This window comes from Lacerta agilis, chromosome 18, assembly GCF_009819535.1.
Source record: "Lacerta agilis isolate rLacAgi1 chromosome 18, rLacAgi1.pri, whole genome shotgun sequence".
NCBI classification, from domain to species: Eukaryota; Metazoa; Chordata; class Lepidosauria; order Squamata; family Lacertidae; genus Lacerta; species Lacerta agilis.
Window position 1 is genome coordinate 4588664 of NC_046329.1, and position 26548 is coordinate 4615211.

General features: G+C 43.3%; 1 protein-coding gene across 3 annotated transcripts in view; it reads right to left on the reverse strand.

Moving 5' to 3' along the window:
- The window catches only part of KDM4B (lysine demethylase 4B), a 147036-nt gene extending 121281 nt beyond the window's left edge, over positions 1–25755 (reverse strand). For all 3 annotated transcript variants that reach the window (XR_004425788.1, XM_033136950.1, XM_033136951.1), the window contains exons 1-4: positions 25572–25755; positions 20242–20417; positions 18831–18945; positions 17989–18182 (exon numbers count right to left, since the gene is read on the reverse strand). Coding sequence is in view for 2 of the 3 variants with exons in the window: in XM_033136950.1 (XP_032992841.1) it covers positions 17989–18182; positions 18831–18945; positions 20242–20417; positions 25572–25715 (629 nt within the window). In the remaining variant the exon portion in view is untranslated. The remainder of the gene's footprint in view (positions 1–17988; positions 18183–18830; positions 18946–20241; positions 20418–25571) is intronic.
- Between the last annotated feature and the right edge of the window lie 793 nt (positions 25756–26548).

Below are 26548 nucleotides of genomic sequence, written 5' to 3' on the forward strand. Positions count from 1 at the left end.
TTCTTGATGGAAATCATTTCTCTCTCAACAGAGGTGCTCTGGGAAGGGGTAGAGTGATGATCCCTGTTCTGGTAACTATGTGTCAGGGTTCACTAATGAGATGTGATGGGCTCATCTGCCACTCAATGATCCCTGGATGGGGAAGGCACATTATATATAGAAGCAAAATGTTTTTGAATGAGGCAGCATTGCAGCTCAAGAGATGTGGCATCACTCCAAAGCCTCATATTTAAACCTTTGTAAGTACTAGACTATGAAATATTATTTCAATACGCTATCATAGCGGCAAGACTTTTATATGCACAAGATGGAAAGATTCAGCATTACCTACCATGGAGGAATGGTTGTTAAAATTATTGGACTTAGCTGAGATGGCAAACTTAACATGTACAATAAGAGAAAAATCATTTTCAATAGTTACTAAAGATTTGGAACTCCTCATGGACTTTTTGTGTGAAAAAGACAATGAACTTATGATATCTGGGTTTGAGGATTGAAGAAAATATTGGTTTATAGAAAGCAGACTTGTTGGATGTTATCTTGGAGTAGACGTGTTGAATTTTTTTTTTACATAGCTGACAGATGAAGAATTGGAAGTTCTCCTTTTTCTTCCTTCCTTCCTTCCTTTTTCTTCTTTCTTTTCCTCTATTGGTTTGTGTTTTTATCTTGATTAGTTTTTTATCTTTGATAAAAAGATATTGGATATTTGATTTTTACCTTCATATATTTTCTTTTAAATTTTAATAAAAATTATTGGGAATTGGACGGTGTTGTACTGGGGAAACTGATGAGTGGGGTGTCAAGAGGCCACATGAAAAGGGTTTTTTTTTACAAAAAAGAGGGTGGCTGTCTTTAAACAAAATAGAACAAAATAGAAGATGCTTTATCTAGCACAACAGTGAAGTGTGTCTCAGATTTTAGTCTGGGTAGGATAGGTGGGGAGAAAATGTGTCCCAAGCTACAACAATTTAGGGAATACTGAAGTAACCACCCATGTAAAGATTGCTCTTTTTATTTTATTTTTGCTTCCCTGACTGAACAAACCAAGCTCCTTCCACTACATGGCTTCCCTTCCATCTTCTACTAATGTCTCCTTTAGGTTATTCCAAATTTGTCAACAAGAGTTTCACAGAGATGTAGAGTTTTAGAAAGCCATTATACTTGTGCTTCTATTCTGATCTCCACCACCATCACCACTTCTGCACCACAGCAATTAAGTGGTGATTAGATTGCTCAACCCTTCCACCAAAGAGCAAATGCCAAGAGTTCAACTGGCAGACTTTTGAAAATGTCACTTCCACCCAACTCAAGTTGGAAGGTGCAAAAGTTAATTTCACAGTCTCTGCGCAAGGTCTGGGCAAAAGAGACTCCATATAGAATTTAACATGCTATAATTACCAAAACCAGAAACAGTAACCAAAAGAAAAAGAGTGGATATTAGTGTGTTTTAAATGCCTGAGACCGTTAGTCAAGTGAAGGGTTAGCTGTTCTTCAAGGTTTACTCATGTCAAACTTAGTGACCATTCACAGAAACAAATACCTACATAACCTCTTCCTGGTGACAAGAGCTGAAAGCTGTCAATTAAAAGTTCTACAAGATGCAAATGTGTCCAGGGACAGATAATGTCTGCAACCTGGGGATTGGAGAAACATTATCCAAGATAAATCTGTGCTCCCATCAAAAACAGACTCATTGGGGGGAGAAGCTACATGCATCCACCAGCAGGTGTTAATAAGGTATTAATAGGACAAATTAAACTCTGCTCTTAAAGCACCAACACATCAAAGGCAAAAGGCAGGGACAGGTAGGTTGCTTGATGACATGGCTCATGCTCCAGCTTCTGGGGCTGAGAAACAGAAACAATGCAGTACACAATGGTGCCATATATTACAATGAGCCTGGAGCAATGTTGTTGTTGGCATCCATCTGTCTCACACCCCGGAGCAATGCTAACCTATAGTAAAACAGCCCATTCATTTAAAAAAAAAAAACAACCACTACATCTCAATGACTGAGAGCAAGGTAGAAAATGGCTGCCAAAAAGTGGGCGCAAAATAAACCATAAACTGATTTGAATCAAGAATGGGCATTTGGGTTGCATTCCCTCACAAGCAATCTTCTGAGGGCTACATGCCAATGGTGGACAGGGCCAGAGATAAAAGCAGACACAGCAATGGATGGGGTTTTTTTTTTAACTTTGTACAGTAGGCTACATTCTAACCAAGCAAAAGTCAGTGGTTTCTACACACAGAGAGATGCATGCCTCTCTCCAGCCAGGCAATCAAGAGGCATTATCACAGCTCAAATGACATATGCAAGCCAGGCAAATGCACTCAAGCATGATGTAGAGCAAGACCAGTGAGGGAGAGGGCATCTCTGGAGAGCCCAGAGAGTCAGGTAGAGAGGGGTGCAGAACCACATCACTCAAACTAATCTACATTTGCAACATTTTAATGGTACCCTTCAGTATTTGCAAATTGCTCCCAATCTAGAAACTTTAGTGTGTGTACAGGTCCAGTTTCTCGCTTCCATACCACTTTGCTTCTCCCTAACCTGCCTTACCCAGATCCTACACACTCCTACACCAGCAGACTGAGAGAACCTGGGCAAACAGCAAGCACAACTCCCTTTCAATTATCTTATCAGGATTGGGTCGTTTGAGAAAGTTTGACAGAGGTAATAACTGGAACTGTCCTATAGTAAAATAAATGATATGCACAAGTTGCCCTTTCAACTTCAAAAAATTTGGCAAATGAAGTGAGGAAACCTCAATGTGAGTTCCTGCCTCCATCAGAAGCCATTTATTCACTTTATGATTATGATTACCTGCTCCAAAGATAAGATCAGGCATGAATCAAGTTCCTTCTTCATGGGAAAGGACTGTTACCAAGATAATGCAGTTTTATCTTCAATTGATCATTTTACAGGACAACAGAGGATTGAATTCGGTATCTTTAACCGGCACCTGCTAGTGATTTTAAACACTGATTTTCTTCTTTCTTGAAATACATACACACTTACAACTCTGTCAGATAAACACGGGGACTAGAGTGTATTTGCTTGGACTCAAAACAATAGAGTAAAATGGAAAATGGCAGGATCAGAGTGCAATCACACAAAGTGCTCTCACATTAGAAAGCCCAAAGCAAGCAGGGAGGCAGATGCAACGCTTTCAGAAAGACTAATGTTTGCCTCCACCTCTTGTGCCAAGAAGACTGAAGTGAAGTGGTGTCTCAACATGCCCCAGGTTGGGAACAATTTGTTTTTGTTTTTTAAATCAAGATACCCACATGGCCAGACTTTTTCAAGTCAGAGGGCCTCAGCCTAACTTCACTGAGTTGGGGGGGGGGTGGTAGGTAGGAGGGCAAACTAGACTAATGTAAGACACCCTGAAGGATGGGTCAGTACACATGTGAATGGTTGCTTTATCTGGGACATTTTTTGCTCCAGGTTTTCTTCTGTGAAGAACAAAGAGGAAATGCTGGGATTTGTAGAATGATTATGCAGCCAGGGGAGGCTTGGAAGAGGAGTCACACTAGAGCTTACACAATTTGTGCCCTGAGTTCAAAATCATCTGCAAGTTGGGGGAGGAGTACACACCCTTCCTCCATGGTCAGCCTAGCATAGCTGCACCATCTCACACATCGGGCACCAAGCTGCAAACCTCCTGTTTCTCAAACAATAAATTGTTTTGGACAAGGAGCATGACCCTGGGCTGCAGAATCCTACGCCTGCTGCTCCTTTCAGCTGCCCAAATCAGCATTAATCCACTTAACTGAGTGAAGAGTTTTAACACAGAATCCTACATCCATTGTCCCAGGAGAAGAAATTTAATAAATTCTTGGGGGGGGGGGGATGAAAAAATGTCAACCTGTGTTATCAGCTGCTGAATGCCTGTTAGATAAAAATGTGCAATCACAAGCCAAGTATTTCAAGTACTCACATCAACTAGACAAGGTCCCAGTTACAGGACACTGGAGGTCAGATATACCTTCTCCCTCACTTAAAGCTTTGCTTCATTCCTGTAAAGATACCTTTAAACTGCCTGCTGAATCAAAACCCTGCATAGATCTATCTTTCCAGCAACAGCTTAAACAGAGTAGCAGACTCAAAGCAGAGGAAAAAACCACTGGGTGGTAGGCACTGCCATAAAACCTTGAAAGTTTTTTTTTAAAAAAACAACAACAACACATTTCCTCACTTCATAAACTCCCTATTAATATTGTGAAAGTTAGGCATATGATAATTAGGAGTGAGGGGAAAGAGAAAGCAAGAAAAGAGAAACACTAAAGTCAGGGCCATATGTAACAGCTGTTTCTACTGTGCACCAACTTGTACATGCAAGCTGCCCATTTCACGGGGTACAAACACATCTGGGTTTGGAGCAATGTGGCTTGGTTTAAAGTTAGTCTCATTATTACGCTTGCTGTTTGCATCAACCCAAACATCTATTTCCCACTGCTGAGCAAAAGAGAAAACATGCCTGTATTAATGAACTGCATACATGAACATAACCTTCCAGCAAATACTCACTTCATGCAGATCCTTTGGAAAGGGGTCATATCATTCCAGCACCTGGCTATCTACTGGTGTTTCCTACTCGTCACTCCAAAGTACTCAAGAGTTGCCATTTAGCCTCACAACAACAATCCCGTGAGGTTTGTTAAAGTATGCAGAAGCAACTTGTGCTGCCTACCCTCCCCCACTCCCCATAGCAGGTGAGGTTTACTGCTGAGTTGGGCTTTGGACAGAGTACAGCCGTTAGCAGTAGATAAAGCTGGGCTTACTGAGTCAGAGTGGGTGGTCCCACGTTCTTTAACATGGATCTGTGCGTGGCTAATGGAGATGATGTCTCTTTATACCTTTCACTGGCATAACTTTGTTATCAGACAGGAGACAAGCTGCTTCTCTTCCATAGGGGGAACCCATGCCAGAAGACCAGGTTGGCAGAAGAGTTGCATGGCATGGGGAAAAGATAAAGTATGCACAATGTTATTAAACCCAATCTGTGATGCTGTCAGATTTCCAGAGATCTTCATTTCAAAGTAGGGCCAGGCTTTGAGCAGATGCTTTGTTTCTTTTCCTTTTTGAAAAGGAGTGAGAGGGAGGAGAGAGTGCAGCTTTTAGCTGGAGACTTCTGGCTCAACCCTCCTTCCAGAGAGGATCCTGACAGACTACAGAGCTGGGATGAATTATTAGTATTGTAGGAGGGGTGGGAAGGAGGTGGGTCCTGCATCAAGACAAAACACTGACAGATCAGGAGTCTTTTTTAGAGGAGCAGCTGTAGAAAAGAGGAAAGAAGTATCTTTTGGCCAACACCCCTGCCAGAGTGAGAAAACATTTTAAACTCCCCTCATTATTCCACCTGTTACACCTCGAGTGGCAGATTCAAACCCAGGGTTCAGGAGGCACACAGGCAAAAGCTTTAGCAAATTATAATTCACTCCTTCATCCTCTTTACTTATTCGAAGGCCAGAATCTCCTTGTTGCTAGGAAAAAATGGCCATTGCTATAACCCCACCTGCTGGATGAACAGGGCCATGTTGGCTCCAGTAAGGCCTGTTTGAATGCTAGCAGGTGGGCTGGCAGGGTTCACATTGATTAACTAATGACTGCGGTATATGAAGCCTGAAAGCTTGCATTAATAACTCCATGCTGCACTCCTCCCATCTATCACCAAATTACTGGGGGATGCAAACTCTTAATATATACATCATTTCTCCTTGCGAGTCTCAGAGCTACGCACAGACTTCTAATGAAGAATTCTTTTCCCAGGCAGTTTGGGCGAGCCAGAGAAGGCAGGAGCGGGCTTCTCTCCACACCACTTGGAGAGCCCTCCCTGTCTCTGGCTATAGGAAATAAACGGGAGTGCGTGCCATCCAAGCCCCCAACTAGCTCATCAATTGAGAAGAGCTTTGCTCTGCCAAATGGTGCTGCAGCTGAGCCATAAATCATAGCACAATAAATCTTGCTTTGCAGGGCCATTTCTATTTAAAAAACAGAAATTTACCAGAGTATAGGGTATGTGCCAGAGGGATGGAGCAGTTCGCATTTCATTGCTGTTTTGTATTTTTCCCTTGCTTCCTCCCTGTTGTTGGCATCCATCTGTCTCGGGAGACAATGCAGTGCATCTCCAGGGGTGAAGTCAAACCACTGCATGAGACCTCCCCGGGGCGCAAGCCTGGGCAGCTTGTATGAAGGTCCTGGGCTGCCCAGACAACAAGTGTTAGAAATGAGATATGAAAGCTAAGAGCTAAATGACACCTTAAACCTAGGTTACAGGCGCAACAACGGAATGTCTAGGCACACTTTTTAATAACAAGAATACAAAGCTGAAAATGAATGAACTGCAGCTAAAATCTTACGTTCATTTTTCACATGGTCCAGTCCTCATCTGAAGACTGCAAAAAACAAAGCCACGCTTCCCCTGCCCGCTCCGCTAATATTCTTAAGAGTGTCTCTTCTCCAGTCTTCAGAGAGTGGCTGGAAGTAGGGAGGCAGAAAAAGTCCTCCTTTCCTCCCACTCTGCAGACAAGCCCTGGATTCTCCCTACACCCCTTTTCCTTCATATAAATATACAGTCATACCTTGGAAGTCGAACAGAATCCATTCAGAAACCAAAGTGCGGCTTCCAATTGGCTGAAGGAAGCTCCTGCAGACGTTCAGCTTCCAAAAATAGTTTGCAAACCGGAACAGTCACTTCCGGGTTTGCGGCATTCAGGAGCCAAAACATTCGAGAACTATGCTGTTCAAAAACCAAGGTACAACTGTATCTTTTTAGCACTACAACTAACACATATTAAAGGCCTATACAACTGATGGCAGAGACACCCACCTTGAGTGTCCAGTTCGCAAACCTAAGACTTAAAGTGTCCTTCAATGATCCCACTCCCAAAATTTGTTTTGATTTTAAGCATCACTGTGAAAGTGGGAAGTAGATAACATTTTAACATGCAACACTTAAAGCATCATAACCAACTGGCTAGTATATTTCAAATTAAAAGCACATCATATATTAAAAGTACATTAAACAAGGCAACTAAAACCTAAACAAAACATGTTGGGTTTAAAAGATAAAAAAGTTTTCAGGTCCCCAATCCATGCACGTTTTACTTGGGAGGAAGCCCCATCAAACACAGTTGGGATTTACATCCAAGTAACAGGCAGATTAAGATCAGGGTTGAAAACAACCCTTTTTTCCTAAATGGTGCCCAAATTGCTTCTTTTGTTTCTTATATATTGCATTTTATTGGATTACAATTTGAATTTCTTAACATTGTAAAGCACAGTGCATTAGAGTTGCTATACAAACAGAAAAATAATTAAGTGGTCCACCAACATGCTCAGCAGTTTTCAAGTGGACTGTGGTTGGGAAGTTTGAAAATCACTGCTCTAGTCTAGATCATTCCCCCTAGTTGTTCTCCTTCCATCTCCCACATGTGTGAAATTCCACCCAAGGTTTAATTACTCCTGTGCAATTAATTCTGCAGACAAACCTATTCCTCTAGCAGTTTCAAGGAAGGCTGACAGGGGTGCAGGGAGAGTTTCACAACTCTCTTGAGGAATGAGAGCCCATTTTCAGTGGATGAAATGAGATGGGAATGGGAGGGGAAAGGCAGCTGTACTCCTAGCCTAAGGGCAGCCAATCCAAGGCTGCCCTGAGAGGGGGGACCTATCAGCTCGCCTGATCCTGCAGTGATCTCTTGGACGTCTAGCAGGGAGGAATTTCTCCTCCCAAACCCTCAGCACCAGCCGTTTTAATCTGCAATCTTAGGCGCAGTACTGCGCCCAGAGCTCAAACTGCTTGCATTTATAAAATTCCCTGTCACAAAACGCACCTAGAACAATGGGAATTTCCAACGCTGGACCAGACTCCACTCTCGGTCTCACTGATGTGGTCCAAAGGAAAGCAGAGCTTCCTCCCTATCACTGTTTAAATTCCTCTTGCCACACTTTTGTTGTTCAGTCGTTCAGTCGTGTCCGACTCTTTGTGATCCCATGGACCAGAGCATGCCAGGCACCCCTATGCTCCACTGCCTCCCGCAGTTTGGCCAAACTCATGCCTCTTGCCACACAGTTGCTTCTAAATACAATGGACACCACAAATGCCTGCACACGCCACCAGAGTACCGTATATTTCCTTTGTAAAAGATAAGCATGAATCTGATAGGTAGGAAAATGGAAAGGCCTTTTATCCTACAGGGGTGGGGTGGGGGGAATGGGGTGTGTTTTTATGGAGAGGAGAGTACAGTTACAGAGGCAATGCCCCAATGTGAAGGAGTTAAGCTTTGACACTATTTGCATACATACAGTGAAGCTCCTCCCCAAAATGCAGACAGCACCTCCTTGTGGACATAAAGGTATTAATAGTAGTACCGGTAGTAGTAGTATTTTTTGCTGCTCTTCTTACAAAAGTACCAATACCTCAAAAGGACTTATATTAAAACCATTAAAAACAGCAAAAGCATAAAAAACATAGCAATCCAAATCAAAAAACGAAAAGGCACAGCTAAACTGCATGAAGTTACATGGCCACGGTGAATATAAAGATATTCAGGCCTTTCCCATTTCCCATTCTCTAGTATGACACTGAAGGGTGTTGCTTTTGGGAACAAAGCACAGCAATTTCCTATGCACAGAAAATGGGCTTCTTGTGGCACACTGCTTTGCTGCCTCTTCAGGGGAAGAAGGCCAAAGAGCCATGAGACTCAAGAGATCGGGTTCCCACATAATAGAAAATTAAAAAGTGGCTTCCAGACCACTTTTTTCCTGACATCTGTAGCACAGAACAGGGCAGAGCAGTTGATAACTACTAGAGGGCAGGGAGAAAAGCTTAAACCAAAGGTTCCCAAATTTATTTGGCTTACTGCCCCCTTTCCAGGAAAAAAAAATTCTCAGCGCCCCCTTTGAAATCTACTGCAAATGAACAGAAAGATGCAGTGACAGCTTTGTGTACTTTTATGTATATATATTTCTACCTATGTCCTTCAACATAGTAAAGAAAAGTGTTGTTGCACATAAGACACCTTGAAGCTTGAAAATTATTTTTTAAAAATTATTAAATAACATTAAAAATAATCGTAATGAAAAGGATGGACCTGGTGCACTGCATCAATTTATTAAAGTTTGGCTCTATGTTACATCAGTTAAGTATCATCACACAACAGATGAAACATGTAAAAACGTTTTTTCTAAACTGGCTGAGGAGGTGGACTTGGCCCTGGGATTAAAAACCCATGGGGTGGACCAGAGTCCCATTCGTCCCAGGGGTGGGGCTGGCGCTGCAGCCCACCAGCCATTGGCCAAATAGGCAGGGAAGCTGCAATCCACTTCCCGGGCCTGGGTAAAGCCAAAAAGGGTTCACCCGAGCCTGGGAAATCCCTCGCCTCCAGCACGACAACCGCTGCATCCAGGGGAGGCATTGTCACCGTCCCACAACGGTGCCCGACTTCGCAGTAAGCATCATTACACAACAGATGAATCATGTACAACGGTTTTTCAAAATTCTCTTCTCTTCTTTCTTTATGTTTCCACTGCCCCCTTATTTTATTCAACATCCCCCAATTGCACCTGTGCACCCCTCAAGGAGTGGTAACACCCAGTTTGGGAAACACTGGCTTAAACCAATATTGCATCTTATTATGAAAGCAGCAGACAAACCCCAAAGGAAATTAAGTGCATTTGCTTTGTGCCTATTTTTTGTGTCCCCAGTGCTGCTATGAACATCCTGAAATTTTCTCTAAGGAATTCTGTAACCTACCAAAGGACAAAAACAGGCATGTCATCACAGAGGCCCTCTTCAATATGGAACTGAGCTCTTGTTTGTTGTGGGGGAGGAAAGGAAAGGAGAATGTTAGCTGCTTTGAGACTCCTTCAGGTAGTGATAAAGCGGGATATCAAATCCAAACTCTTCTTTTAAAGTATCATGAAAATGACTCTGAACTGGATGGGTTTTTCCAAACCTCTAGCTTCTCTAGACTGACCAATTCAATTTTCCCTATCCATTCTCCACCTTGCAAGCACACACACACCCTGCCCCACCAAGGGGTTTTAACATTACCAAAAAAAAAGCGCGAATGTATAGCAGTTTCATGTACTTTTTGCAATGGTTTTTTCTTTAACTGATTTGCCAAAGGATTTTCATAACCCAATTTCCTCAAACAAAGATAGACAATTTGTAATCTGATTACTAAGAGATCCGATTCAAACCTTTCTGTTCCTTGGTTCTATACAGTAAATACTCTGAGTTGGGTTAAGAGAATTAGAAGGGGCCAGGTGGCCATCTATTCTAATCCCCTGACAGCCCTCTGTCTAACAGCCTTCTGAACAGATTTCCTACTAGATTTGGTGGAAACATGCAGCCTTCTCCACCTTGGCTGGATCTTTTTGGAGGGTGCTGTTGTGCAGCCTGAAGGCTACTCATGCTTCCTGCCACAAGAGAACCCAGCCTCCTCAGAGTTGAGAATCTGCCATCATCGTCCTATTTCAACACCCTTCCTGCCCAGGGTGTCACCAGCACAGGAGGTTGTTGCTCCACCAATTAAGACTCCATTCTTCATAGCTGCTACCTTGGTCCCTGCCCATAGCCTACTCACTTTCCTTCCCTTTCCTTGGGTAGCTACCTCCGTCCACTTCTTCCTATTTCCTTCCTGCCTGACCTAGATAGCCGACACAAGAATCCTCCTCCACATTTGTATCCTCCCTCTTATTTTTGCTAGCTTGCCTCAAAACTCTCACTCGACAGTATTTTAATACAGTGGAACCTCGGGTTACGGCGGGGATCCATTCCGGAGACCCCGCCGTAACCCGAAAATGACACACATCGAAGTGTCGAGTCTGCGCATGCGTGAAGCGCGATTTAGCATTTCTGCGCATGCACGAGTGGTGAACCCGGAAGGAACCCGTTCTGGTACTTCCGGGTTTGCCGCAGACATTCGCCGAAGCGGACGCAAGCGGAGGCAGACACAGAACGAGGTTTGACTGTATGCAAAATATTCAGCCAAGCTTTATTTGGAATTATTTTCAATGGAGTGATAGTTTCTTTTGGTTTTCTTTAATATTTGCTAAAATAGTATTTGGGTCCACTACATCTCTTGCTTCTGTGGACCAACATTGGTATCAATATTCTGAACAAAAGTAACGCCACCTATGCTTCCTACTATCAAATCCCCCTATGATTAATGCCCTCAAAAGATAAGGGGGGTTACAAAGGTCAGCACATAAATATTCATAAGCTTGGCTGTATTTTGGGGAGGGAAAGGAAGGAAGAGTTCAATTGGTTTTCCTTTTTTTCCTCTCAAAAAGAAAAAAAAATTAAGCTTTCCAGTAATGTAATTTAGCAATTTGCTGCATTTTAATCATTGCATATAAGTGTATAAGGTAATTATATATAATATGCCTAATTGATACAGCGCAAACCTCCCACCACCACCAGAGGTTCAATATGGGATGCAGAATAGGACTGAATGCAAAGACTGAGGGCAGGCTGGGAAAAGGTGGTAATTAGAGCAAGGAATGAAAGAGCTGTGTATTATAATTAGATGAAGAGAAGCATGCAAAGCAATGGGCTCAATTTGGCAGCTCCCCACGTGGGCGGCTTAATATGAAATTTCTTGGCAGCACAAAAGCTCCCAATGGTGTGGATTTTGAAGCCAGTTGTACTCCTCCCGAATATTCCATGTTATACCCTGCCCCATGAATTCATGTTCCAGTGCAAGGCCAGATAAGCGAAAGTAGTGCAGATTTCAAACTTATTGCACCATGACAGCTGACCAGGGACTCCAGGCTTCAGGCGAGAAACCGTAAGGGCCAGCAAAATAGCCTCATAAGAGACTCAGGTGGAATAAAACTAGTTCGCTCCTCAGTGATTCCTCAAGTTCAGAAGGGAACAGGCAGCCCCTATGTCTGGGAGGCCATCTGCGTTTGCCTGATCAACAGAGCAATGGATTCTTCTTGCGGCATTACTGATTCCACCTTCCATTTATCCAGCTTAGTGCACTGACCTTCAAAGTGTCTAGCAATGGGTGTGGCTCCTCCCAACCATACTCTGGCCTTGGAGGAACCAAAAGCTGCTACTTCTCAGAAATACTGCATCCGTTTCCAGGTCACACCATCAAAATCCAAAACCACCTCACCTGCAGCTAACCATTTTGGGTGGCAAAGGAGCACAGAAAGGACACACATACTACTAAAAGTAGAATGGCCCTAGGTTAATTTTAACCCTGCCCCAAAGGTAAATGCAAAGTAGCTTTATAAGTACACAACTAGCTGGCCACATTCTCCAATACTGCTGCAGAATACCAAGGCACACTTGAAAAAGCTAAAAATCTAGAAGAATTGAGGGAGATCTTTTGTCAATCCATCACCTGTCATTTAACTCATTTATCAATCAATTATATTTATAAAACTGCACAATACCACAGCTTCAATATTTGCCCCTTTAAAACACACGGAAGTATGATATAATTTATAATTCAGCACAGGCTGAATTGGTCATTTGCTATTAGAATAATATCCCCCCTTTTTCCAAATCAATCAAATTTTTATTATAGCCTTAATATAAGATACTCCATTGATTAAAACTGGCTCCTACTGATTAATCAACCCAAACTTTAGTTGGTTAAGCCACTGAATAAATCATTGCATCTCTAATAGGGGAAGGGAACTGACATGAACAAAGATTTTATTGTGAAGGGACTATTTTTAAGGCATGGAAGGGCACTCATGTAGAAATGAGTGCAGTGTCCTGATGCATAAATATCTCCTGCCAGTGGCTGTTAACACCAACTCTGCCTCTGTTATTGCACAGCATGCCTTCCAAACTGGTGGAGTTCGTAACTCTCTTCACTCCTACTATTCCCTGAGGTACTCTAAGATTATCACTACCAGGGTCGAAGAGTCTATAAAAAGGATGAAGGGAGCTGGGAAAATTCCACAGAGGTAGAACCGGGGAAGGAGAGTCACGGAATCATCATTAACAACCATTTCTGACAAAAGGCAGCCAGCTGCACCAGTCTTTTTTTCTTGAGATCGAAGAGCTCCCCCTGCTGACTTATGGCATCCTGATAATTTGCAATAGCAAGAATGGTGGTCTGTGTTGGTCTCACAGAAATTAGGATCACTGAAATAGTATCGTATTGCTCCAGCCTGGAGCTTGAACCTGGAGAGGGAGGGACCACAGCTCAGTGGTACAGTGCATAGTATGCAGATAGCAGGTGGTGGGGAAAACCCCTCTTGACCTGAAACCACGGACAGCTGCTGTCAGGCGAGTAGGAAAGTCTAGGTGAAATGGGCAAACAGCCCGACCCTCATTTTTGCAGTACTCTTTCATCAGACAGGCAATGTAGTATTCAGAATATTAAAAAGGTGGAGACAATGTCCTTTTTTATTTATTCGTTCCACTGCTACTTAGTCCCCCAAAAGAGGCACATAATGAATTAACACAAAAACAAAAGCACTCATACGATAAAGCAGTAAGATGCATAAAGTAAGAGATTGTGTAAAAGTGAAGGATAAAAACTCAAAAGGTCAGACAAAAGAAAAAAGTTTCAACTCCCTTTCTCAAAGGGCATGGATCTAATAAGTTTCCTTTTGGGAAGGAATTCTATGTTGCTGGAACTTCCATTGAATCCTGGTTCACACATACTGGTAAGCCAAACAGGTTGCCCATAGGCAATCAAACAAACCACAGCTTGTTTCTACCTTAATTAACTGTAGCCTTAGGTGCAAACCAGGCATAAAAAGGCACTATTTCCTGATAGAGGGCAAGTCTTGTCTTCTGCGGTGTATGGGATCCATACAGGATAGTGGATTCTAATCCAGTTTTTGAAATAGAGCAAGTCAGCATCTATAGAGCAAGTCAAAACCTTAACCAGAAGCTACATTCAGCTTAAAAGCAACTCTGTTCTGCTTTCTATGCCATGTTAACAAGCATGCAGTACAATCCTATCTTCAGTGGGGCTTGCTCCCTAGTAGAAGAGTATATGTTTGAAGCCCTAAAGGCACTTGCGAAACAAAGCAAAAAGCTGCAACCCTCTAGACAAGGCTCTGAAACTGTGTGTGAGCAAGCCCTGGCTCAGACATACATGTAACACTGTGTGATTTCTCTACACTTGGGTTACCATACAGTTGATAAAAAGCAGCTGGAAGCATGAACCGACTCCTGAAAAACAATCAGTTTGATTTTGTATCATAATTCTGTTTGGGGTTTTACTGACATCCTATTGAGAAACACTAAAGGCACGTGATGACGCAAATGGGAAATATGCATGTGTAAACCAGCTCTGCAAACGAGGTTATAAACACACATTGTAATGGTGGGTTCCCCCTGCGTGGGCAGGAACCAACTTGCTGTGCTTTATACAGTACTTTTCATTAAGTAGGGTCTGGGGGCTATCTGTACTAAGCAACTTGATTCATCATAGGCCAAAGCGTCCACCTCTCTCATCCCTCAGTCAAACTCCTGATGCCCGCTGAGTCACCTTCATCACCAAGCCCTGCTTCAATGGCAGGGGGTCAGCTTATGGGAATCTCATTAATGAATGCAGATCTATGCTGCAACAGCTTTAGAGGAAGAGCTGGCTGTCCTTGGCAAAGACGTACCCTGGAAGCATGTGTGAAGCTGGCTTTTCTTTCTTTTCTTTTTTTTTAATCAATCTCAGGAGGACAGAGTTTCAAATCAGAAATCCCAAGCCCTCCTGCATTGGCCAGAAGAGGTTTCAACTAATCTCTGTTAATAAATCTTTGCCCAGAAAGCCCAACTGCTTTTGGCCTTAATACAAAAGCAACATCTGCTAGAGTGGTCTTCTGATTACAGAACCCCCATCAGGAAGCAGGATTAGTCTTCTCTTATCAAAACTGCACGGGCTCAGAGGGTATTCTCAGACCTCCCTTTAATGCTGGACTAAGTAGCACTGAATCCAGCCAAGTATTAACGCTGCATTTGCTAGTGGGCTTCTGTTCTGTTTCCACCTGACAGTTCTGTGCAAAGGCCATCAATCCTAGCCTATTCCTGAATGGAATAGGCTCTAACCACAGTGCATGGAATATAATCCATTCAGCTGAATTTATATAAAGAAACTGTAAACATTCACATGAGCAACAAATGCTGAAAAATGCAAAGTAATCCAATTGGCACATTCTACAGATTGGAGAGGGGGAGGAAGTCAGAAGAGAAAAGGGTTGGTCAGATGCAGAGCGCAGACTATGCAAAGGAAGCCAGAATACTTTCTTCATACCCAGAGACAGATCTTGGAATACAATTCCACTACTAAATCAGTTTGATGTCTTTTTCACAGAGGAAGAGCCCCATGTCTTCATGACCCTTTGTAAATCATGGCCTCCAACTTGCAACAGATGGAAACGCAACTGCTCAATTTACCTTGGTGTAAGCCTGCAAGGAGAGTCTGGTGCTACAGCTCCCAACCAAGGAACTCAGTGAAGTACAATTTACCAAATAGGCTGATGATCTCAAAGCAGTCTCAGTACCCCTCATAAAACTACATTTCCCAGGCTATTTTATTCTATTTTACTTATTTTAGTGAGGGGGGAAAGAGCTATGACAGTCAAATGGGACTTAAGCCAATTGAAATTGGTGTTGTACATGTACCATCAAGTGCAAACCATTCCAGTGGCAGGATTTTGGTTCACAACAAATAATATTTCTTCTGTCCTGCATACAGAACACAAATATAGGAAGTTGCCATATAGAAGGACAAACTATTTGTCGATTGAGCCCATTATCATTTACTCTGACCGGCAGCATCTCTCCAGAGTCTCAGGGAGAGGGAAGACTTTCCCATCAACTGCTACCAGATCCTTTTAACAGGATGCACTAGGGAGTGAATCTTGGACTTTCTGCATACAAAGCAGGTGCTCTATCACTGAGTTATGGTCCCTCTGCTTTCTGGAGGCTTTTATATTGTGCTCCTGTTTTACAAGGTGCCAACCATTCTGCCTTTGCTACTCCTGAAGGATATTAATGTAGAGAAAAAGACAAAGGGTTGCAAAATCCCTTTGTGTGTTCACAATGGATGGGGGAAGGCAGAGCCAGCAGGATAAAAAGAGAGGTGCAAGGAGGAGCAAATTGACTGGAAGGTCTAGCAACCACCACACCCTCCACTTTCAATAAATCACTACGTGAGATTTATATTGCTACTATTAACATAATTTCATTTGTAAAGGCACCTACTACAAAAAGGCTCAAGGCAACCTACAATACAAAAAACCAACAGAATAATTAAAAGCAAACACTCAAAATGATCATAAACTAATTCTAAAAGAAATAGACAGAAACTCGATCCTCTCATCACATATACAAGCCAGCTAAAACAACCATAAAAGAGAAGTTAACAATCAAATGCCTGGGAGAAGGGGAACATCTTCACTTGATGCCAAAAAGATGTTAATGCAAGGTTCTAGTCTAGTGCCACTTATGCTAGTCCAACAGGGGAAGAACTTTGCTAAGGGTTGCCTTTACCTCTGTAGATCTGAAAACTAATGAAACAGAGGAAAATTAAAGTAGGAAAAATATACTCCTTTCCTGCTAGAGGTCTGTCTTAAGAGCTTTGTCAGAAGCTCAGCCCCCAGCCCCTTTAGCATGCTAAAATCAAACCACTGAAAATATAGCTGTGTGTCTAAAGAACCAAGAGAACTTCTAGCTTTGGAACTAGCACCACCTAGCGGAGGCCAGGAAGCAAATAAAAGCAAGACTTTTTAGCTTTCAAAAATAAAGAGATGAGCTGTGCGGGTGTATAATAAATCAATCTCTAAGTAAAAGTAGTGTGCTTCAGAAACAAAAAGGTGCCCCTAGAAGCAGTATGTCTTTTGGACTAAATGTGAAAAATCCTAAAGCCATGGGGTTTTTTTATATTTTAAAAAAACAACTGCACCATGACACCAAAACCCTAGTTGGATTAGTCCATTCCTATGCGGAAGGCAATGGCACTTGCAAAATAGTCTCATTAACTGGGGTCTGAGCCATGCTCCTGGCACCTCTTGCACACCCTCAGGCACCGTCATCCTGGAGACCAGTAGTGCCAATGGGAAATCATACTGCAGAAAATAATCTTGTCACAGTGCTCTGGCAGACAACAGCTTTCCAGTGACATTTCAGATCAAATTTGCCTGGAAATGTCAGTATTTATAAGTTGCATCACTAATCTCAGGAAAGCACACCTTTGGGACATCCATCAAATTGCCATGCATTAAATACAATTAAAAAACCATGCACCCAGGAATCAGAAGGCTGCCTCTTCCCTGAAAGCTCTTTTCCACATCCACAGTAGCATATATGGACATACAATTTACTAATAAAGCTACAGAAGTAGCAAAACTCCCAGCCCGTATGCAGCTACATAGGAAACGCCTGCCCATTTCTCAACTTAACAGATTCTGACCGTTGCAGATTTTTTCCCAAAAGGCACAGCGTACCAAGAGTATGACAAGACAAGACATACTCACGCTTTGCATATTGCATCACTGCAGCAGGAGTTTGCCAAAGTGGAGATTACCAGAAACTGCCTGATTTGCATATTCCTATATTTGCCTGATATTTTTTTCCTGGGTGCTGAAGCAGAATTGTAGGTTTTGGAGTCACCTGAAAGTGTCTGCAGAATAAGGGACAAGGCAGCTTTCTCAACTGTTGTATGAGATTGGATTCTGCCCCTTACTCTGCAGACACTTTCAGGTGACACACCCATTCTCTGGATGATCTCTGTGCAAAGGGTGAGGTTTCACCAGGACACTGGACCACAGAGCCCTGCCATGTACCAGGAGATTGAACCACTCAGCTATGGCCCTTCCAGCTTCGGTAGGTAATGTTTCCTTGGTTCAAAGCTTGTGGTTCCTTGGTACAGAGCATCCAGGGGTGGGATCTGAGTGCAAAGCAGTTTCGCTGGAATGCCAACCCTGCTAGTGGTCCTGCTTTGGACCCAGATGGCTTTGTGGTCTCTTTTATAATGCTAAATACCCACCCCCAACATACTCACCAAGATTTGGGCTCTCCAAAATGTAGGTAGTTGATGCTGTAAAGATCCATGTCCTCTGTATGCCAAGCAAATGTGGTTTTCCACATCCCAAAGTAGAGGTAGGGGGTGTTCACGCCTTCGATGATAATTCCACACTGATGTTCCACCATATCTAGTAGAGTGTTCAGATTCCCAATATTCCACTGTTCCACATCCTATAGGAGGAGAAATAAGCCACTCTCAGGAGGGGAAGCGGGAGCTCCTTTTGCTTCAGGACAGAGAGGCTGTTGACTGCGACACCCACATGCAATGTCTTAAGGAAACACATCTGGCAAGAGCAGGGTGCCTGCAGCCATTACCAACAGCAGGAGTATGGGACACGCAATGGTCCACCGGGCAGCAGGTCTGAGGGAAAGAACTGGCACACTGGCACACACACACACACACACACACACACACACACCATCAAACAGGTACAAAAACTCCCCTCTGCAACATGAATCACTCTCCACCAATGTTAAGGAGAGAACTGATTCACAGAAGAAGGGGGGAAGGATGACAATGGGAGTTGGAAGAGGGAGACAAATCATGACTGAAACCTTCTCTAAATATAATGCACATATGGCTATATCCACAGATTTCTGCTTAAGGGTCGCTTCCCATGTGAACTTTGGAGATTTAAAGCCAGTCACAGCTCCTGACTAAGGAATCACAAGAAATGCAGTACTTTTGAAAGAAGCCAGAAATCCCTACACAAAAGGTTCTCAGCACTTCCATTTAATTAGAATTACAATTAAACCTGCTTCAAACTGATCTGGGTCTGCAGAGTGGACACACACTCATCTCATCTCATTGTCGCTTACTGCATCATAAAGGGAACCGCTGATATCTGCTCCATAAATAGGAGACACAAAAGTCAGATTCTTCCAGTATTTGCGTTCCAAGTCATCAAAATCTTGGTGCCGGGGGGTACAGTACCTGGTAAATGAAGAAGAAGAGGAAGCAAAAGATTAGACATGGCAAACCCACTGAATCTCACATACTCAATATGGGCCTTGTACTTCACACAGCTGGTCACTTTTAGAAGGAATGTGCTTCTATGTAGGAAACAGTGTGCAAACAACACAGCTGCAGTCATGTGACACATGTATACATGTGGAGGAGCTTTAAATCACTGGAGCTGGCACATAGAAATTGCTTTTCTGTAGGAAGTAATGCACACTTTCAACCCTATGTAAAGATTTATTCCACCTGACAAGCCACATCAGGGCAGCTGGACTACTTGCGAGCCTCTCCCCCTCCCGCCCCCCCAATGGGGCTTAGCCAGTTACCTTAAAAGCACCAGAATTGTGGTAACTGATGATTGCAGCCAAGAAAACGCGCGCACACACACACACACACACACAGAGAGAGAAAATTTAGGTTACCCGTCTTTGCTCAACAGCAAGGCCATGCAGCCTTTTATGCCTAGTCCCATATTAAGAACCATGCGGGAAAGGCGCTTTAGCCGTGTGTACTCCAGAATGCACCTGTGGGAATCACTTCATTTGATGCACCTCCCCTTTCTCCAATTCCTCCTGAAGCTGCCTTCATTCTTCAAACCCCATTAGACTTCCTTCCCTCCCTCCTGTTCATTCCCTACTTATTTTCCCTGGCTTTCAAAGCGCTTTCTCTTCCTTTCTATGTAATTTCAGAGCAACTGAGACAATATTTTATATTATTTTCAAAAAAAGCATTTCCCCCTTTTTGTATAGCTTGGGTAACATGTGTTTTTCCCCAGATAGCTAAGAACAAATTGTTGAGATTCTGCTGTATCTGCACGCATTTGCAGAGAGAAATTACTTCAACTTGCTTTCCAGAACAGCAGGAGGGCAATCCCATCAAACCCCAGTGGGGCTTCTTTTGAGTAGACCTCAGTAGGACTGAGAAGTCTAATCTAAAGTAGCCATAGTAGAAATTGAAGGAGGGAAATCTGTATTCCAGATTAATCCAGACTGCCTTTGTCTCTGGCTCTGACCATAGCAGGCATGCAGCTTCTTAAGAGATTATCCTTGAGAGTGTGACCCTAGACAGAAAAAAGACTGTCGATCCCTGCCGTAAAAGTGCGTAGGCTCAAACCCTATAAAAAGGACAGGAAGGTGCATCATAGAGTAAACTAAACATGGCCAACACCCAGGCTGCCTCTATCAATACTAAATGAGAAAGTGCTTCTCCCACTGTTAAATCATGGTGCATTTTAAAACAAACACCATAATGGTCCTAACATGTACATACTTCTCACTATTGGCCAAGTGACGATAATCTCCAACCAGCATTGGTTTCTTCTGAATATTATACTGGGTGAAGAGTCCCGACTGCCCAGTCACCACCTGTTGGATGGGAGCGGGGATGACCATGCTGTCAATATCGTCATAGGTCCTGCGTGGCTGCCACTCCTTGGGAGGAATCACCTTGAAAGCAGGTGGGAAAAGAAAGAGGGAAAGCACATGTCAAGATCTCACCGCTAATAAAAGGCACAAGGATTACAGTAACATAATTATTTTTGTCATTGAAACAGCAGCCAGGATTATCTTGGCTTCACTACTTGTTTAGTTCGGAGGAAGCTCCAGTACTATTGTTATAATACTACACTAATATCATCATCATCATCAGTTGTAGAGCTAGTACGCTTGGCATCCTGGTCAAGTGATTGGTCTAATAACAACAGAGTCAATTGATCACATATTGGTCAAATATTCAATGGAGCTAAGAATGCCACTGTATACACAGTCAGCTATTTATTTCATTACGGTGCCACTCCTAGAAAGGGCAGGTGTCAAGGTTATTTGCATCCATTCCTGCATCAGTCAGCTGCAAACCTAGCAGATGAGCAAAGTTTCTGCTGCCTGTGAGTTATAACTGCAGACATCTTGGAGTAGGAACAGAACCAGTCGTCAACAGCAAAGGTCACTGCCTACAATTCCTTGTAACACCACCTTATTTGCTACAGGAACCAGGTGGTGTCAGTTCTGTAACTGTAGGTTGGTCGTGGTCTTCCTGGATAAAAGCCAAGACAAGAAGTTGCTCTGCAATAAATGGTTCACATTTAAGACAAATCAAACCTAAAATTGGTTATAATAGTGAGGGAGGGAGGGAGGGAGGGAGGGAGGGAGTGCTACTGCAAAACAATGAAATTAATGAATTCGTTTTTTCTTAATTTTACTTAATTCATTTTACTTTATTGTTCTTACGTATCAAATTTGTTGATAAGGCTTTGAAAACATCTGACCACTCTTTGATAGTATATTTGGTCAGTTGACCAAAATTTTTTGGCAAATGCCCAACTGTAGATGTAGGATCCTTCTGAGCAAACTGCTAGCATGAACATCCCTATCAAAGGCAGTATTCTCAACACTCCCTCACTCAATGCAAGAGAACATGGAAGAGTCACATTTTGGCTGGAGATAAAGGAGGCATGATAAGCGTGCCTGGCGTGCTCTGGTCCATGGGGTCACGAAGAGTCGGACACGACTGAATGACTGAAAACAACAACAAAGGAGGCATGAAAGTACCTCGAGGGGCATTCTTGCAATTAAAAAACTGCCCATTGGCAACTTATTAAGCCTGAGCATCTTCTGTAACAGCAATTAAACTGCCTTGCTTATACTGGCTTCTCCACCCAATCTCAGTTCACATATCCCTTCCTTCCTTGTCCTTTGTCACACCAACTCCAACCAATGCTGAGAGGAATGTTTTTTTTTGTCTTATGTTGGCATCTTGAAAAGGGCAAGAAGCTTTCTCATTGTACAACAACACAGCCTATTTATAGGATACTGATACGCTGCTGCTACATACATTGCAACTCAACTAAGAAAACAAACCATCTGTTTCACAGTGATCAAGGAGCCCATGCTGAGTCTAGTGGAGGCCAGCTAACTGGAATATATCCAGAGAAGTCCTGGGAAACTGAAGAATGCAGAAAACTCCAACAGCAAAGCAAAATTAAAGGGCACCTGGCTAGGCTGAATTAGGAAATTACTGCCTAAAAACCTCTGGATTAAAAAGGCTGAAGTTTCCTTCCTTCCTTCCTTCCCCCCCCCCCCCAAACACACACACAATAGTCAGGGAGACAGCAGGAACACATGCTCCCACCTACCTTCCCAGTGCACACGTGACATCACATGGCAGGAGGAGGCCACAAGGCCTGCCACTCCCATCAGAAGACCCAATGCGGCCCGCCACAGCTGTGGGTAGCTCCAGCAAGGCTTGCTGCGGCCCGCCACAGCTGTGGGTAGGCCCAGTGAGGCCCAGCTGTGTACGCACATTGCTGTGAAATATTGAGGGGACCCAGCCCTCTCCCTGAAAATTTTAGAGCCCTCCCCCCCCCCAACCCAGATTGTGGCCCTGCTTCCCTTCCTAATGCAATTTTCCTCCTCTGTCTCCTCGTCAGTTTTAAGCACACTTTTACCTCAGAACTAATACTAATGAGAATGGCTACTAACAAGAGTTTTCCATTTTAACAAGAGGCTGTGTCATCAACTGGCAGGTCAACGAGGAGAAGGAAGAGGATCCCAGCAGAAGAGGACCCCCGGCGGAGGTTCAGCCACGACCGGGACCCACTGGGGCAAGCTGGGGATGGGAAAGGAGAAGTTGGGGTTGTGAAAAGTGCACACAGGGTAACAGAGGTTGGTGAGGGGATGGGGTCAGTGTGCAGTGACCAAAAGAGCAGGACCCCTCATCAGAACCAAAGGCCCACGTCTCCACAAGCAAGGCAGGCTCTGAGGCACAGGGAGCAGCAGTAGGTATGCTCAGGGAGGCTGAGGCAGGCAAGGGACCACAGCCCAGATGGGGCTCAGGTAGAAGACGTGTCATTCCTCTGCTGGAATAGGACAAGCATGCCGTGTGCTTCATGTTTTGCTTTTAGAGAAAAAAAGTGTCCCAGGTTCCAAAGATTTGGACGGGGAAATGGAATTCACTGTGGGCACCCTTGCTATTCCTAATTCACACCTAAAATAGTAACACTCCCCCTGCCCCAATTCTCCAGAAGAAATCCCATTTGCTATCTGCCTTAAAAAGGTAGTTAAGACACAATAATTAAGCACCCAGCAAAGCAAAAAGCCTCAGACAATAGAAGAGCAAAACCTCATTGTACCTGCCATCTACAACTGGCTGATAGCTAGTTAGAATAATCTACCTCTAAGGAAGCAAACGTAGTGAAATTCATTAGTACACTTGACTGGACAAGGACACATGACCTGGAAAGCTTTCAACAATACTCCTTTCCCCGGTGAATCTGTAATAAAATTAGTAATTGACCTACTTCAATGAGGACCTTGTGTTTCCTGACTCAACTCACTCCTTGCTGAAGCTGTTTTGTTCTGATCAATGTCCCCTGCGTGTGTTTTTGTGCCAGGTTGTGGCAAATAAGGCTCAACTATGCGGAGACAACTTTCCTGATGCTCCAACACACTTGAATGCCCATGTTGAAAATATTAAAAAGAAAGCAATTATATAAATATAAACTAAGCCTTTTCCAGCTAGACTTTCCACTCCTCAGGGCCACCACTTTTTAATGTTAGTCAGGGGCGAAACTAGGCTTTATTTCACCCGGGTCAAAGACCCTGTTTGGCACCCCTCTGCGCACATTTGCGCACACACACAGAGGCTGGGAGCCTCAATGGCGACCCTCTGGAGGCTTCACCCAGGGCAAAAAAAAAAACCTGGCTAGCCCTCCCATAGCTACAGCTCTGTGTTAGTATTACTGACTGCATTTTAAAAATCTATATAATTGAATGTTACCCACAAGCCACTTTGGAAGGACCTGTATCCCAAAAGGTAGAATACAAATTATTATGATTAATAAAATAAATATTGTGCACTTTGAAGTCTGATGAATAGAATAGAATAGAATAGAATAGAATAGAAAACTTTTTTTAAAGGGGAGAGCCTGGAAATTGTGAAGCAGCCCCTGCTGCCATTCCAACCATCCACCTCACACAGGCCATGATAGGTACAGGGGGCTGGGAGCATTGGTACTTTATTTAAAGGTGGTGGGGGGGTGCCAACAGAGTACATTCAACAGAGGGCACTCCCTTTGTGCTCATTTGCCCAACTCCCAAAGTTACCCCCAAAAGCCAGTATCAAACTTTAAGCTGGCACTGGTATTTGTGGACTGCACAGTAAAAAATACACTTTTCTTGTGCTAGCCAGTATTATTACGTATCAAAACATTATTTCAAGGCACAGGATATATGTATCCTGATGATTTTGACAACTGATCTGGCCCAAACCATAATCTAAATATAGGTGTGATCTGTGGTGTATCATGTTCTGAGAGAAATCCCATGTAAAAAAATCATACAAAACTGTGTCCCAGATCTGTTTGTGTATCATTGTGGGAATATGTTTCCAGGTGCTCCCGCACCTTGCCGCAGCACGGTAACCTTCCGCGCTATGCACGGAGGGTAAAAGGATCAGGCAAAGGTTTGCTGCCTGGATCCCTCCGCACTTGCAGCAAGGCGTGCTAAAAATGCCTTTAGTAACGGTCGGAAAGCAGTTTCCCACCCGGAAACTCATCCAAATACAGTGTTGTGATTGGTCAATGTTGATGTTATGACGTTGTTCAGTTTACTAATAAATAGCCCCTGCTCTCTGTAGCGGTGTGTAGAGTGCGCAAGACAAGCCAAGAGAGAACAGCCATGCGAGACAAGCCAAGAGAGAGAAAGCGAAAGGAAAACCAAGCCACACAGAGCAGTAGTTGGGAAAGCGCAACTCCACCATTGACTGCAGTCTCTTATTTCTAAGTTTTATTTGGTCGCTTAGTTTTGGCCGCATCTTTTTGCTCTGCCTATCCTTTCCTTTCCGGAACCTTCAGAAACCTTCGGAACTCCAAACAACAATCTCACGACCTTCAGTTTCATAACCAGCGGACCCATTCACAGCCAGTGGAAGCAGGCACTCCGGGAATTACTGGCTGTCCCAGATGTTGGTTATCCCCACATATCATGTTGGTGCTACACTGATGAAGAGATTCAAGCAGGGTCCCTGTGCACACTGTGGTTAAGTGGGAGTTTGAACTTCCCTGGTCAACTGTTAATTTGGAGGAAGATAGGGGTGTGCTTTGCTTTCAGGTGGCTCTTGGCTTTTTCTATTGTGGTTTCCTGCTCTTTACACACCAAAATTCCACTTCGTGTCATTTACACATCTTTCTCTTCGGAAGGTTGGGCAGGAGGTCCTGAATCAAGAGCTAAGTGGGATTTTGCGATTTGTTCCAGGAGGTTCCTGAAACATCTTTCGCTATTTAAACACATATTTCAAACAAAGTAGTGGAAATGTGAAAAGAAATAATTTCTTTAAAAAACTTCCACACTTGCACTATTTTGTGGTTTTGTTACCCCCGCCCTCGTTTAGATGTGGCAGCCATTTTGTGAATTCTCATGTCTCATTGTGACTGGTATGCACAACATTCCCAGAATTTCACAAGTGAAGGACCAAAAGGTTGGCAATCCTTGACCTTTACTTTAATCCCAATTAAAATCAAGCTCCTACCAATTAAACCCTTTACTGTCACAGAGCATAGGCAGATCAGCTGGGACCACTTCCTGGACCACTGAGACCAAACTCACCTTAGCAAGTCCAGCTCTGTGAGCTCCCTGGGATTCAATATAAGCAATATATTTTCCAAAGTCCTGGAATTCTTCTAGTGTTGGACGGAACGTCATGATTTTACAGCTGGGATTCTGTGGACTTGGGTTTTCAGACCCCATCATGCTGGTGAGTTTTTAGCCCCTATACAGCAAAGAAAGTGAGAGAGGATAAAAATAAAAGTTAAATGGACCACCATGCACCCCGTTGATTCATTTCTTTCTTTCTTTCTTTTTAGCTTTATGCATCCAATTGGGAGCTTGTTTTATTTATTTATTTTTAGCAGTCCAAGAAGTCAACAATGAAAATAGGAACATCCTAAGTAAAAGTGGGACACTCTGGGTTCAAATCAGAAACTGGGATGAGTTCTCTAAATCAGGGATGTCCCTGGAAAATAGGGACACTTGGAGGGTCTGTGTTCATAGCATGGTCCAGGGCCTGCTCACCCATGAAGCAAGGTAATGCAACTGCTCCTCAACAAGAGCCTCTCAGTGAATAGGAGTTGCTGCTGGTGTCTTACTGCTAGGAAGGAAATGGTGGGGGGCCTGCCTTCTGGGGTCATCTCAGTATTACAATAATTCAGCTTCATCTGTGGAGCAGGCTGTCTTTGAAAATATGCATTAACAGCTACTACAATGCACTGCTAAGAAAGAGGGAACATTGGTAGTTTTTTTAACTTGTGGAGCATACTAATTATGGAGCATCACAGAGTCTGATTGGTATCAATTTTGCTCTGTACACCAGAGGCAGCAGAAGAGCACTCAGAATTTTAAAAACCATCAACCAAGCTGAAAGAACTGTTTCATTTGCTTTAGATTTCCAAGTCAGTGCCACATCTACCTTGGCATGTTAGCCAAGATTTTTGTTAAGAGTAACTTTACACGAGGAAACACCTTATAGAAGGAGCTGCCATAATTAATTTCAGCAAAATCATTCTACTGGCAAACATAAAAGCTAC